Here is a 14,680-nt window from a genome sequence, read left to right on the forward strand (position 1 = left end):
TCATTACATTATTTACTTGTGTGTGTGTACTTGTATATGGGTATATGAGAGCCACAGCATGCATGTCAAGTCAGCTCTTTCTACCATGTGTCTAGGGATTGAATTCCGGTGATCAGGCATGGCAACAAGTACCTTTATCTGCTGAGCCATCTAGCTGTCCTCCCAAAAAGTACTTCTAAAATAGATGTTTCCAAAATGCATTCTATATAAATCCATGTCACAATAAGCAAAAGCATAGCACTCTGAAATGAGCTGTCTGCATTTGAAACCTTGGCCTACACCTTACAGCGTGACCTTGAAGTGGGTACTTAATGTCTCTGTGCCTTGATTTTTAATTTTTTTTTTAATTTAAAAAATTTACCATATTTTTTTAAATATGATAACAGACTAGTAAGAATTTTTAAGCCTCAAAATAATGTCATTTTAAATTAGCATCTATTACATAATGTCTTTAATAAGCACATAAAGGTTAATTTGACAGATATTAGAAAGAGGTGAAAGCTATCTTCATCAGCTTAACTTGTTGATCACTCTGTGTACACAGAGATACTTATATAGAAATTTTATAATATTTATTCTGTACCCCAGAAAAGGAGATGATAATGTGTTAGACTTGTACATCCCTTAGAACAGTGAGTTGTACCTAAAGACAGCTTACCCAACTTACTAATAATCATGAGGATAATCATTTGGTTTTCATATTTTGTCTTCGTAGACTCATTCATTTCATTTTAGAAAACCTAGTCTCTGCCAGACACTGTTCTAGGCGATGGGGATAGAATGATTTAAAAAAACAGTCATTTGTTACACTAATGAAACTCATTAGTCTACTGTCTTGATTAAAGTTAGAATTTTTCATATATAAAAGGCAATGAGAGTTTCAAATTGCACAAGTATATTTGCACTTCCTATTCCCTTCTACTACACATTTCTATAGTTTGATCCATAGTCCAGTCAAAGAAACCTTAATGTATGAGACAGCAGTAGACATTAGAATGATAAAGAGGCTTCAATTTACCAATTATCCATGTCCATTTGTACTGAAGTATTAAAGGTAGACATATAAGTATGCATTTATGTTGCTTACATATATTTTATTTATAGTCTGCATAGTGTATTTTACATGAATGTAAATAAACTTAAGTTTCTAAAAATTATAACAATAAAGGACGATTACTCAATGGTGAAAGATACTTATGTAGGAATACTACTTTGGTTCCCAGTGTTATTCTTCCTTTTATAGTATTTATTTTATACATTAAAAAGATAACTCACAACTGGGCATGGTCACTTGAGAGGCAGAGGCAGGCAGATCTCTGTGAGTTGGAGGCCAGCGTGGTCTATATAGTGAGTTCCAGGACAGCTGGGGATGGAGGGAGGGAGGGAGAGACAGAGAGAGAGGAGAGAGAAAGAAGAGAGAGAAGAGAGAGAGAGACTCTGGCCCATACACATTTCTCTATAGCCCAAATCCTCCATAAGACCATGTCCAGTTAGGGTAGTTATGGTCCTGTAAGATTCATTAGTAATTTGAGAGGCTCTCAGAAGAATTAGCCTTCTTGATTAGCAAAGCCCTTCTCCCAGTAGAGCTAACAGGGTATATAGATAGCTAACACAACAGCACTGGGGTCCTTCCCACTTAGCAATATTGAACAACATTTTGGCAATTACTCATAATTTGCTTCAACTGTAGAGGACCATAGCAAAGTGATGTACACGAAGAGTACCATTCAAAAAAGTGACAATACCAGGTGGGAGGAGGAATCTCTTCTCACTTGTCATACTGGAAGAAAATTATTAACCCTAAGTTAGGTTTTGCCAGCCCTCTTTTAAAATTGATCAGGAGGGGACAAAATGCACTGAGTAGTGAAATTTCAGCACCAGCCATAGCTGCTTTGAAACAATAGTAGAGTGCAGAGTTTCTAAGCCACATCATCGCTATATTTGAATAAGAATCAGCATCAGTTTCAGTAGCCAAGAGTGGACCTGAATCCCCAGAATTCTTGCTTTCTGATCTTTCAGGGAACTGTGCTCCCAATGGATCTGGGAGGAGTAATGGAGAGGAGTTGGAGGTGAATATGATAAAAAACACTATGAAATTCTCAATAAAAATCCATATCTAAGTTTCAAAATATATAGAAAGATGAATTCAAGGTAAATATTGAACTTAAATGTGAGGTGTAAAACTTATAGGGAAAAAAATCTGAGATCTAGAGCCAGGCAAAAATTCTTTTACTTAATCCCCAAAATAAAGTCCATAAAAAGAAATATTGATAAACTGAACTCCATCAAAATTAAAAATAGTTGCTTTGTGAAGGACCTTGAGAAAAAGATGAAAAGATAAGCCACTGACAGGGAGAAAATACATGCAAACCACGTATCTAAGACAAGATTAGCATCTAGACCCCTAATTTTTTTTTTTAATGTGTGTTTTGCTTGCTTGTTATATAAGTGCACCACATACATGCAATGCCTGTGGAAGTCAGAAGAGGGCATCAGATAACCTGTTAAGGACAGTGGCCAGCTGCCATGTGGGAGCTGGAACCCAAACCTGGTGCTCTTTAACTGCTGAACCATCTCTCCAGTCCCACATCTAGACTTTAAAAAAACAAAAAGAGGGGACTAGAAATATGGCTTAGTGGTTAAGAGCACGTACTGTTTTTCTAGAGAACCTAAGTTTGATTCCCAGTACCCATGTCAGGCAGCTCACAACTACCTGTAACTTTAGCTCCTGGGAGATCCAATGTTTCTGGCCTCCTTGGGCACCCAAACACACATGCACATACCTATACACAGACATGCATATATGCACATAATTAAAAATAAAATTTTAAAAAAGGAAAAAAGAAGAAACTTCCAAAAACTCTTTAAAAAGAACTACAATTTAGAATGTGGGCAAAAAATCATTTGGATGGCATTCACGTATATGAAAAAAATATTCAACAGTAGACATTAAGGACATGCAGTTAGAGTCACAGTAAAGTTACTGTACATTTAAAATGACTAACATCAGTAGTAACAATGGCCTGGAGAAATGGCTCAGAGGTTAGGAGCAAGTACTGCTCTTACAGCGAACCCAAGTTCAAGTCCTAGCTTCCACAGCTGTTCACAGCTACCTATAACTCCAGCTCTGAGGACTTTGACACCTTCTTCTACCTACACACAGACACACGTGTACCCATAATTTTTTTTTAGACTGGTGACTACACAAAATACTAATAAGAATGCAGAAAACTGAACCACACATGCATTACCATTGAGCACATAGGCTATTAAGTAACTGGAACACAGTTTAGCTCTTTTAAAAGAACTAAATATGCCAATAACTGACTCCAGAAATTGAACTTCTGGGCATTTATACCAAGAAATGAAATTCTATGATCATACAAAAATGGATACAACAGCTTTATTCATAGTAGCCCCAAAACTAGAGGTAACCCAGATAGCCTTAATGAGTGAATGGTCAGACACATTGTAGTACAGCCATACTGTGGAATACTACTTAACAATAAAAATGAACACACTACCAATGCACAGAACAACACGAAAAAACTGAATGGAATTTTTTACTTAGTAGAAAGAAGACCATTTGCCAAAGGATACATACTGTTTAATCCTAACTGTACACACAGTTTTAATGGAAAATTTATAGAAATAGAAGACCAATTAGTGGTTGTCAGAGGTTGAGCAATTGATGGTGGGAGAGATGTGGGCTATCCAAGAAAAAAAACGGAAGTCTCTTCGGCGTGATAGAGAGGTACTGTATCATGACTATTTCAATGTCAATATCTTATAGCACTGGAAATGTGTGCAGAGGATGCATGGAATCTCTATACTTCTTAAAAACATATGTGAATGTACAGTTAGCTCAAAATTCAAAGTTCTTATGGGCTAGTGAAATGGCTCAGTGGATAAAGGTTCTTGCCACCAATCCTGGAGACCTGAGTTCCATCCCCGGAACTCAGGTGGTAGAAGGAGAAAACCAACTCCTGAAAGTTGTCCTCTCACCTCCACACACATGATGTAGCAAACACACCCACCCACATATCATGCACATACACAAATAAAATTTTTTTTTATTTTTATTTTTTGTGTGCGAGTGTTTTGCCTGCATGTAAGTGCACCCATGTCATGCAGTGCCCACAGAGACCAGAAGAGGGTTGTCAGATCCCCTGGAACTGGGGTTATGGACACTTGTTAGCTGCCATGTAAATGCTGGGATCTGAACCTGGGTCCTCTGCAAGAACAGCCAGTGCTGTTAACTGCAGAGCCATTTCTCCACCACCACCGTCCCCTTTTTTAAGTTTTAAGTTAAAAAGAAAAGAAATGGCTGAACCCAGAAATGAGAACCAGAAAACAGTAGAACTTATTTAGAGCCATTTTCAGCTTCCTCCAGTGATGCTTCCACTCAGTCAGGTGCTTCTTCTGCTTTCGTATTTTGAATTTTTTAATGGCCTCCAGTCATGAACAAATCATTTCTTATTGTGAAACAGCCTTGTTAAGAAAAGACAGCAGTGATAATGACATTGAGATGCTGAAGAAAGTTAAAGATAAAAGTGTCTACTTCTATGCTATGGTATTTGTTTTCATTCAGGGTCTTCCTGTAGCCCCAGCTGGCCTGGAACTCACTATGTAGACCAGGCTGGCCTTGAACTCATAGAGATCCACCTGCCTGCCTCTGCCTCTGAGTGCTGGGATTAAAGGCATGCACCTGGCCTTGTTTTCATACATTTTAAAACCACAGCTCAGGGGCTGGAGAGATGGCTCAGCGGTTAAGAACACTGGTTGTTCTTACAGAAGACCAGGGTTTGAATCCCAGCACCCACATGGCAGCTAACAACTGTCCATAACTCCAGTCCCAGGGGATCCAACAGCCTCTTCTGACCTCTGCGGGCATTGCACAACATGGGTACACTCACTTCAGGTAATACACACATACACATAAAATAAAATTTAAAAATTTAAAAAAAAACACATCTCAGAAAGTTTGATGGTACCTTTTGTTCTTATGTATATAGATTTATTTTTATCTACAGCTTATTTAATAAGAGCAAAATTGATTTAAAATTAGGTATTTAGGGGCTGGAGAGATGGCTCAGCGGTTAAGAGCACTGACTGCTTTTGCAGAGGACCCGGGTTCGATTCCCAGCACCTACATGGCGGCTAGAACCATCCTTAACTCCAGTTCCAGGGGAATCCGAAGCCCTCTTTTGACCTCTGCGGCATTGCACGACACGGTACACTCACATACATGCAGGCAATACACTCATACACATAAAATTAAATTTTTTTTTTTAAATAAAATTAGGTAATTAAAATCAAAAGTGAAAGTGAACTGTTTCAAATGATGTCATGCTTGTCTGTGTAGCCAACTTTCACTTCTGCACATTCCATTTCTTGTCTGTTGAGCCGTCACTGCCCAGTGCACGCACCTTTACCTGTATAGCTAGGTCAATACCACAGCCTCCAGTGATTGTCGGAGCTAAAAGACTGACAGGACTAGAAATGGCCTTCAGCCTCCCTCTTCCAACTGCCTCTCCTTTAAGCCCGCTTGTTAAGCCAAAGCATACAATGAGAACAGAACCTCTTCACATACCCGTTCAGCAGTCTCATTAAAACATGACTGAGTCTTAAGGCTGCTATTATCTGAGCCTTTTCTTATTTCCTTATACATCTTCCCAACTTGCCAAGTTCCAGGGAATGTTTGTAAGGAAAGACAGAAAACACACTTGGAGCCGTGTTTCATTCATTCAGTATCTAGGCAAAGGTAATTCTGAGGGGAAACAGTTTAAGTCACCACGGTGACACGTCTAACAATCTTTATTGTGAATGTCCTTTTAGCTGATTCTTTACATTTTTAGCCCATAGAATACCATCTGGTATTTGATTCCATAGGTGCTCTTCCTATCAATCCCAGACACAAATTCCAATGTCACTGCTTCCTCATTATTTTCATCTTGTCACCCAAAAATGTTCACCTTAAGTTTTTCTGTGGTTCCACTCTCCTATCACCACTAGACCCAGCCTGGTTCATTTTAGGCCTATGGAGTTTGCCCCATTACACCCTTCAAATAATCATTTGTATGCTTTTTAACCTCACGAGGACCTTGTTTTTCATACATTTGTGATGGACTGGACCATGCCAGCAGCTGCCACTGAATCCTCTGCAGCAGAGGAGAGGAAGGACTGGCGTTTCTGTCACTTTATCCAGCAGTGGGACAGGCTGCAGTCATGGAACGGGGTGGTCTGCAGTGAGTTAAGAGGTCCTAATTATGTGGGTTTTTTCCTTTTTAGATGCTTTTTATTGAGTTCCTCCTCTGCACCTGATCCCTTTATCCAGCTTTCTTAGCTATTTTATTTTCTCCTTAAATTCTAACTATTTGTGTGTAGTACTTTGAAGTTAACAATGTGACTTCTTAGGTTATTTCATTAATTTTTACAACCATCCAGAAGTGAGGAAGTGAAACCATAGGTTTCATAGCTTCTAAGTAGCAGAGCCAGTCCCTAGATGTATGCCTACTGCCACATTCCCAGCTCCTTTCCTGGCCACATCACTGTGCTCTCCAGTGGAACTTCAGAGTCAGCTGTGAGACTGGGAAGTAGGGGAAAGCGGGCTGCGGGGGGTCACATTTCCTTGCTCAGACTTATGTTTTCTTTTTCAGGATGGCAATTGCACGGAGAGTCATGTTCCAGAAGGGAGAAGTGCATAACAGGCCATCAAGATTCTGGGGCATGATAAAGAGCGTTAGGACATCAGCTCCAGGAAGTGAAAGTATCCTTTCTTCCTCTGCCTGATTCTTTTTCTCCACTCTGAACCAAAGGCAAAAGAAAAAATAGTATTTGGTTGGTCCCTTCTAGAGTACATGACTACTACATCAGCGTCCAGGCTGGCCCAGGCTGGGCTTAGGAAGCACTGTAGGTACACTCATCTATCTAGCCCCATACATAATAACAAACCATTGTCTCTGAGTTGGAGGGGACCTGAAAGGTCATTCTTTCCCCTTTACAGATCAGAACACAGACCAGAGAGGTTAGTCAGGCTGGTTTGTGGCACATGTAGGACCAGAACTGTGGTCTCTGCATCACAGTTCTTCCCATTACACTGTTCTGTTTCCCATCTCTATGAAACCAGAAAGCATAATGGCACCCTGAAATGTGTGGTTCATATATGCAGTGGCAAGGGCCCATTTCTAACCCTGTTAACATGCACAGGTTTCAAGTGGTTCTGTATCTATAACTTTTTGGTTTAAAAAAAAAAAAGGTGGAAGCCAGATGTGGTACACATCTTTAATCCCAGCACTTGGGAGGCAGAGGCAGGTGGATTTCTGTGAGATTGAGGCCAGCTGGGGCTAAAGGAGACCCTGTCCAAAAAAGACAGAAAGAAAAAACTTATCTCCATTTATATTTATCTAAGAGATAGAAAAATACATACTGCTGGTTCTGGAGTTGACTAATTCCCAAATCTGGGTAACCAGATCTGTATGTGACCCCGAGACTGTCAGGTCAGGACTACAAGGCCCAGGTAAGCCAGTTGAAGGATGTAGAGCATTGCTATAGATTATGAAGTCATTCTGGTGTCACATGCAGAGAAGAATAAGACAAATCCAGGGTGCTTATGGCAGAAAAGGAAAAATGATTAATCAAGGAACCTAGTGTTGTGTCTCCTATTTTCTGGCCGAGTGCTAAGTGGTAGAATGAGCTTGTTGACTGCTTGTGGAAGACACACACCTACAGAGTTACACCCTGATGCTGAGTGTCCTGGGTCTTGGTAATAGCAGCCACTGTTGAGGGAGGACCTGAAGGATACTTGCTGATTTGGGTAACAGTGGGAAAGTCACAGTGGAAGGAAGATTTGGATTAAAGTAGAAGAGGTTCTTATTATTTTTATTATTTTGAAACCAATAAAAGCCAAAGCATAGGTTTAAGAAATACATCACAGGGGGCTGGAGAGATGACTCAGCAGTTAAGAACACTGTTCTTGCAGAAGACCCGGGTTCAAATCCCAACACCCACATGGCAGCTAACTGTCCGTGATTCCAGTCCCAGGGGATCTGACAGCCTCTTCTGACTTCTGCAGGCATTGCATGACATGGGTGCACTTACCTAGATGCAGGCAATACACGCATACACATAAAATTAAAATAAATAAAATACATCATAAAAACACCTACGCTCTGAACTCATGTCTATAACAAGGAGAGTAATGAAGTAACTCACTGAGTTCTTGGAAAATAGCATTGCTTAGTGGAAAGAACAGGCCCGTGTGGAGTAAGGCAGATCCCACTTTACATCACACCCAATTAGTTATGTGACTTTCAACAAGTTATTTAACTCTCTAAGCTTCCTTCCTGTATGCAAAATGGGTAACAACCGTCTTCTGGGATTGTGGGAGAGTAAAAGATGATAGTAAAGAGCTAAAGAAGGCAGTACCCCCATCTAGTTGAAACTCAGTAAATACTTTAGTAGTACCCTTTCCCAACATGGTATTCTTCAGATACTATGACACTATGATTTATTGTAGATCTTATTAAATGCCATTTAAAGCCTTGAGAATTGTTGCATTTGGTTTAACTTAATAAAGAAAGCAAACTACAAGCATGCTAAAGCTTCTGTCTGAGAAATCTGTGGCAGATATTTGCAAAGACGGGGAAGCGCTTTGAGAAGTGCTCCTGATGGAGGAGCACAAGTGAAGCTCAGGCAGCTCCTGGGATCTGCTCTGTAGAAGAAACCCAAAACAAATACTTTCTTATTGCTATTTTTTAAAACTTCTATGTGATTTAAACCTTGATCCCCATTTTCTACCAGATCTTACTCTTATTCAACAGGAAGTGGATGCTTTGGAAGAACTAAGCAGACAACTTTTTCTGGAAACAGCCGATCTATATGCTACTAAGGTACAGAGCCAGGAAGCAGAGCTATGGTTTTAACATAGTTGAAAAGATAACAAGACCAAATAGCTTTTCAGAGTCCTCGGTGACCAGGCAATGCAAGAGATACCTCAGAGCTTCTGAACAAGCTGCAAGGCATTAGGAATGAGGGATTACTCTTTGTGGAATCACTCCTGTCACTGGCAAAGTCCTTTCTGGAACACTCATAATAATGAGGATTAGAGAAATGGCTCAGCAGTTAAAAGCATTGACTGCTTTTGCAGAGGACCTGGGTTCAGTTCCCAGCACCCACATAGTGGCTAACAACTGTCCTTAACTCCAGTTCTGGAGGATTTGACACCTTTTTCTAGTTTCCACAAGCATTGTATACATGCAGGCAAAACACTCATACACATTAAAAAAAAAATTGAAGAGATAGAAGAGGCTTTTCAGCATGTAGGAAACTGACCAACACTACTTCCTTCTGACCTGAAATAAAGACAGTCACTTCTGGTTTACAAATTAGCCATATTACAAGCTTGGTAGCTGCCTATCTGCGATGGTCTAGCTTGTTCTAAAGAACTCAGAGCAAGAAGTGCCCTGACTAATCAGTAACTTTGCTATGCACACCTAAAGCACAATATAATTTAAATACACAAAGTCTCTTAAGATTGCAAACCAATCTTTTGAGGGTAACATCACAAAGGTAGCTATAAAGGGGGCCCTGAACCCACTCACCAGCTGCATGACCCTGAACAAGTTATTTAATCTCCATAAGATGCAGTTTTCTCATCTGCAAATTTAGTTATAGAGCATACTTATAAAGGGCTGTTGTGAAAAATTAAAGTAGGTAGCTCATGTAAGAAGGTTGCTTTGGGCTCTGGTTTAAAATAAGCACTCAATAAATGACCCCTAGTACCATTCTTTTTTTAAAAGACTTTATTTTTAATTATATACATATGGGGGAGGGTATGTACACATGAGTGCAGGTGGCTGTGGAGGCCAGAGGAGGGTGTCAGATCTCCTGGAGCTGGAGTTACAGGTGGTTGTAAGCCACCATACATCGGTGTTGGGAACTAAATATGGGCCCTCTGCAAGAGCCGTATGCACTCTTAACCAACTCTTAACCACTGGTTGATGTTGGGAACCAAACATGGGTCCTCTGCAAGAGCCGTATGCACTCTTAACCACTGAACATCTCCAGCCCCTACCATTCCTCTAATGTTATTACTATGTGAGTTTTACTGAGTCTGCCTGGATGGTAGAGGAAGAATACTTCTATTAAAAATGTTTACATTTTAAGCTGAATGTGGTGGCACATGCCTTTAATCTCAGCACTCAAGAGGCAGAGGCAGGTGGATCTCTGTGAGATTGAGGCCAGCCTGGTCTACATAGTGAGTTCCATGCCAGCTGGGGCTACAGGGAGACCCTGTCTCAAAAACTTAAAAAAATGAATTTAAAAAGTTTATGTTTTGCTAAGACTAACCATGTTTTTTTTGTTTTTTTTACCTCAGGAGAGAATTGAATACTCCAAAACTTTCAAGGGAAAATATTTTAATTTCCTGGGTTACTTTTTCTCTATTTACTGTGTTTGGAAAATTTTCATGGTACGTATGTTGTGTTTTATTGATTTTTATGTATTGTTATTGTGGATGTATGGTGTGTGAGTGTGTAAAAGTATGCATGTGGCAGTCAGAGGACAATTTCAGAACTCAGTTCTCTCCTTCCACCTTGTTGAGTCAGGGTCTGTCTCCTTTCTGCCGTGCTGTGTACTCAGGCTGGCTGACCCACAAGCTTCAGGCAGCTCTGTGACCCACCCACATTTTGTCAGCCAAGTGCTGAGATTACAGATGTAGGCTATAGCATCCAGCTTTTTGTTCTGTGGAGGGGAGGGGCTCTAGGGATCAAACTCAGGTCATCAGTGCAGCAAGCACCTTTCTTCACTGAGCCATCTCCCCGCCAACCATGGGTTTTTATTGTTGTTGTTGTTGTTGTTTATGTGTATGAGTGTATTGCCTGCATGTATATATATATGCCTGTGTTGTGCAATCCCCGAGGAGCTCAAAAGAGGGTGTTGGCTCCCTGGAACTAGGGTTAAGGATGGTTGTTAGCTGCCATGTGGATACTGGGATTCAAACCTGGGTCCTCTGCAAGAGCAACCAGTGCTCTTAACTGCTGAGCCATCTGTCCAGCCCAACTGACAGTGTTTTTAAACGGCCAGAGTTCAGTGATTTTCCTGGGTATGGCTGGCATTTGATGGACTTGATTGATACATTAAGTTCATCTTGTCACACTTCCAGGGGTCCCGTTTTCCCCTTTAGAGGACATAGAAAAGAGAGTTGCACTTTGCTTCTCTCAGAAACCATTAATAAAAACTTGTATTATGAAGTAAGTGGGGGGTTTTATTATTCATCTTTATGTATGTGTTGCCTGCATGTATGTAAGTGTATCACATGCATGCAGTGCTCACAGAGGCCAGAAGAGGGCATGGGATCCCCTGGAACTGGAGGTCCAGGCAGTTGTTAGCCATGTGGATGCTGGGAACTGAACCCAGGTCCTCTGCAGGAGCCACTACTGCCAGTGCTCTTAGCCACTGAGCCATCACTCCAGCTCCTGTAGGTTTATTGTAAAGTTTGTTGTATGCTGTTTTCCCAAATGCTTGTTAGTACCTGACAATATTTCACCCGAACTCCAACTTTCAACTCAGACTACAAGCCACTTGTCACTTTTTATAATGTGCACCCTGAAGCTTAAGTCCAAAATACATTCTAGAGTGTGCTTGTGCTGATAGCCGTTGTCTCCTGCACTTGCCTCCCTCGTTCTCCTATAGTTCTACCTCAGTGTCTTGTTCTGTGTGTTTGAAGTGCATTGGTCTCTCTTTTCTTTAAAATGTTTTATTGAGTTTTTGTGCATCTCATATAATACATCTTAATCAAATTTAGACCCTTCCCCCATCCGTGCCCCCCAGATCCCCCCTACCAGAGTTCATACATTCTGTCATATATGTTAAGTCCTTTCCAGTCAAGCATTTGTACCCAGATGTCCCTCAGTGCAAGTTTATCCACTGGAGTCTAGTCAGCCTATATAGAGTCTCTCCCTTAAAGAAGATCTATCACTCACCCAGCAGTGATCAGTTGCCAATAGTTCCTTGACTGGGGTTGTGGCCTGCTGCCCATTTCTCTCATTCTATGTGGGTTTCTGTCTGATGAGTCAGCATGGGTCTTGGGCAGGCTGTCACCATTACTGTAAGTTCATATGAGCAAATTCCCAGTGACCTAAAAGCTTGTTTCTTTATGTTCATGCACCAACCCTGGCTCTTACAATCTTTTTGCCCCCTCTTCTGAAATGGTCCCTGAGCCATGGGTGGGTGAGGTTTCATAGGAGTTCTAACCAGGGACACATACTCTGCAGGCTTTTATTCTCTAAAACTTAGATATTTGTAGCCTTCTGTGTGCATTTCACTCTATTGTATGAGGAAGCTTCACTGGTGAGAACTGAGTTCTGCTATGTTCTGTGAGCTTTGGGCATAGAGGTTCTACTGTAGATGTGTCATTTAGGATTGGGCATCTCTCAGATATAGTCTCTGTGTGTGACCAGTTGTGGAACTCTATAGTAGCCTCTATCTGTTGCAAAAAGAAGCTTCTTTGATGAGTGGAGTATGGTATACTTGTCTGTAAATATAAGGATCAATATTTAGCACACAGTAACAAATTTCATTTGTCTAGAGACATGACAGAGATAGGGTTTTCTCTAGGATCTGTGACCTCTCCAGCCATGTTTATGTTATTTGGCTATATTTACATTGCTACCCATAAGTTCGCTCCCATTGAGAGGACTTTAAGTCCAATTAGATAGCTGTTGATTACCCTCTAGATAACAGTGCACCAGTAGAGATAGTTTACTGTGCCAGTTGTGGTTATTAGGCTTTGGAGCTGAGTTGGACCATTGATTTTCTCCCTTAGCAGCTTGCATGGTATCCTCTGCAACTATGAGAGCTAGTCTTCAGAGAGGATTTCAGTTTGTTTCCAGATCCCTTGCTCCAAGTCCTATGTCCAAAGTATGTCCTATCTTCAGCAATAGAGTCTTCAAGTTCTGGGAGGCAATAGCCTGTGTTATTTTGGGAGTCTCTTGGACTACCATGACCAACAACTCAAAGGGAGGTTTCTCCTGTCTGGCACTCTGTTCCTTGTTATAGAGCCTTCAGGTATACACATGCACTTTTGTTCAGATATTATATGTGTATTTTTTGGGAGGGGGGGGTTGAATTAATACATTTCCCACTGGCTTTTTATACCACCTCAACTTTATCTCCCTCTCCCCCTCCCCATCCCCTCCTCTCCTCCTCCCACTCCCTCCTCCTTCCTCCCTCCCCAGCTTAAGTGCCCCATTTTCCCCTTGATAATACCTGTCTCCTATTATCTCCCCTCTCTTGAGTCCCTTCTTCCTCTTTACCCCCGTGGTTCCATGTATGTCCTTCCCTCCTTTCCCAGTTGAATGCCCCATTTTCCCCATTTCCTCCTTGGTAACATCTGTTTCCTGCTATCCCCCTCTTTCAGGCGCTTTCTTTCCCTTTACCTCCATGCTCCCTTCCCATTTTCCTGGCTCCTGCTGTTACATAGAATATATACTCACATATAAGGAATTAGGATTGGTTTCTTTTTACCTCTGACTCTGCTGTAGGTATCCATGAATTTCCAAATGGTCATAGAAAAGGCTGATTTGCCATTCTGGTTTGGCGACTTCCCTGCCGGGGCTCTGTTTGCACAAAGAGCAGCTTTGTCAGTTGGTTAGCTAATTTTGATCAGTGTGGATAAATGGGAATTTTGAATTTAATAGCACTAATGTTATAATAAATTGAAGTCAGTATTGCTCATATGACATTTTAAAATCTTGACTCACCCTGTGAGAGTGAGTGAAGGTTCCGTATTCAGATAACCAAAGCGCTGAAAGATCCTTCTGGACATGCAGCCTCCAGGGCAGCATGTCACATGTAACAGCTTTTTAGGGTTATAATTGACATGCAACAAGCTGTATATATAGTACAGTGTGGTAGGTTTTGACATACATGTATATTTGTGCAGCAGCCATTATTCAGTTCAGATGAAGAACCTGCCCACCCATCATGGCCAAGTTTCCTTGCTCCCCTTATAATACTTCCCTCATATCTCCAGTCCTGAGGCAGCAGCTAGCCTGCTTTCTGTCACTGTGTATTAGTTTTATTTCCTAGACATTTGTAGAAAGGTAACCCGACAGTATGTATCCTTCTGGTCCTTTTGTTTTTTTCTTTTTTACTTAGTACTGTTGAAGTTTCATCCATGTTATTGTGTATATCAATAATTTGTTACTTTTTATCACAGTAGTATTTCATGGTATAAATGTATCACAGTTTGCAAATCCATGCTGGTCGGGGCTATTTGGTTGTTTCCAGTTGTGATATTGCATATAAAGCTCGTGTGAACACACGAATACAAGTCTGCTTGTAGACATGTGCTCTCTTCTCTCTTGGATAAACACTTAAGAATGGAACATGTGATTCATATAGCAGATGCATGTTTAACAGTATTATTACTATTATTATTATTATTATTAGTGTGTATGCACACATAAGCAGGTCAAAGGACAACTTTGTGGAATCGATCCTTTCCTTCCACCTTTACATGGGTTGTGATGATTGAGCTCAGGTTGCCATGCATGTGCAGCACAATTCAGTGGTTCTTGGTATTTTCACAGAATAGTGCAAGTATTATCACAGTCAGCTTTTAAACATTTTCACCAAAGATTGACCAGCCTGCTCTCTGTAGTGAGTTCTAGGCCAG

The 14,680-nt window shown here is 40.8% G+C and overlaps 1 protein-coding gene across 3 annotated transcripts in view; it reads left to right on the forward strand.

The window, feature by feature from the left end:
• LOC103729502 (Golgi pH regulator) overlaps positions 1–14,680 on the forward strand; it is a 42,833-nt gene that overhangs the window by 19,967 nt on the left and 8,186 nt on the right. For all 3 annotated transcript variants that reach the window (XM_008827576.3, XM_029560872.1, XM_029560871.1), the window contains 3 exons: positions 6,660–6,769; positions 8,803–8,891; positions 10,379–10,471. In XM_008827576.3, the coding sequence (XP_008825798.1) occupies positions 6,660–6,769; positions 8,803–8,891; positions 10,379–10,471 (292 nt within the window). The remainder of the gene's footprint in view (positions 1–6,659; positions 6,770–8,802; positions 8,892–10,378; positions 10,472–14,680) is intronic.

The sequence above is a fragment of the Nannospalax galili genome, unplaced genomic scaffold, assembly GCF_000622305.1.
Source record: "Nannospalax galili isolate Female #2095 unplaced genomic scaffold, S.galili_v1.0 scaffold693, whole genome shotgun sequence".
Classification (NCBI taxonomy): domain Eukaryota; kingdom Metazoa; phylum Chordata; class Mammalia; order Rodentia; family Spalacidae; genus Nannospalax; species Nannospalax galili.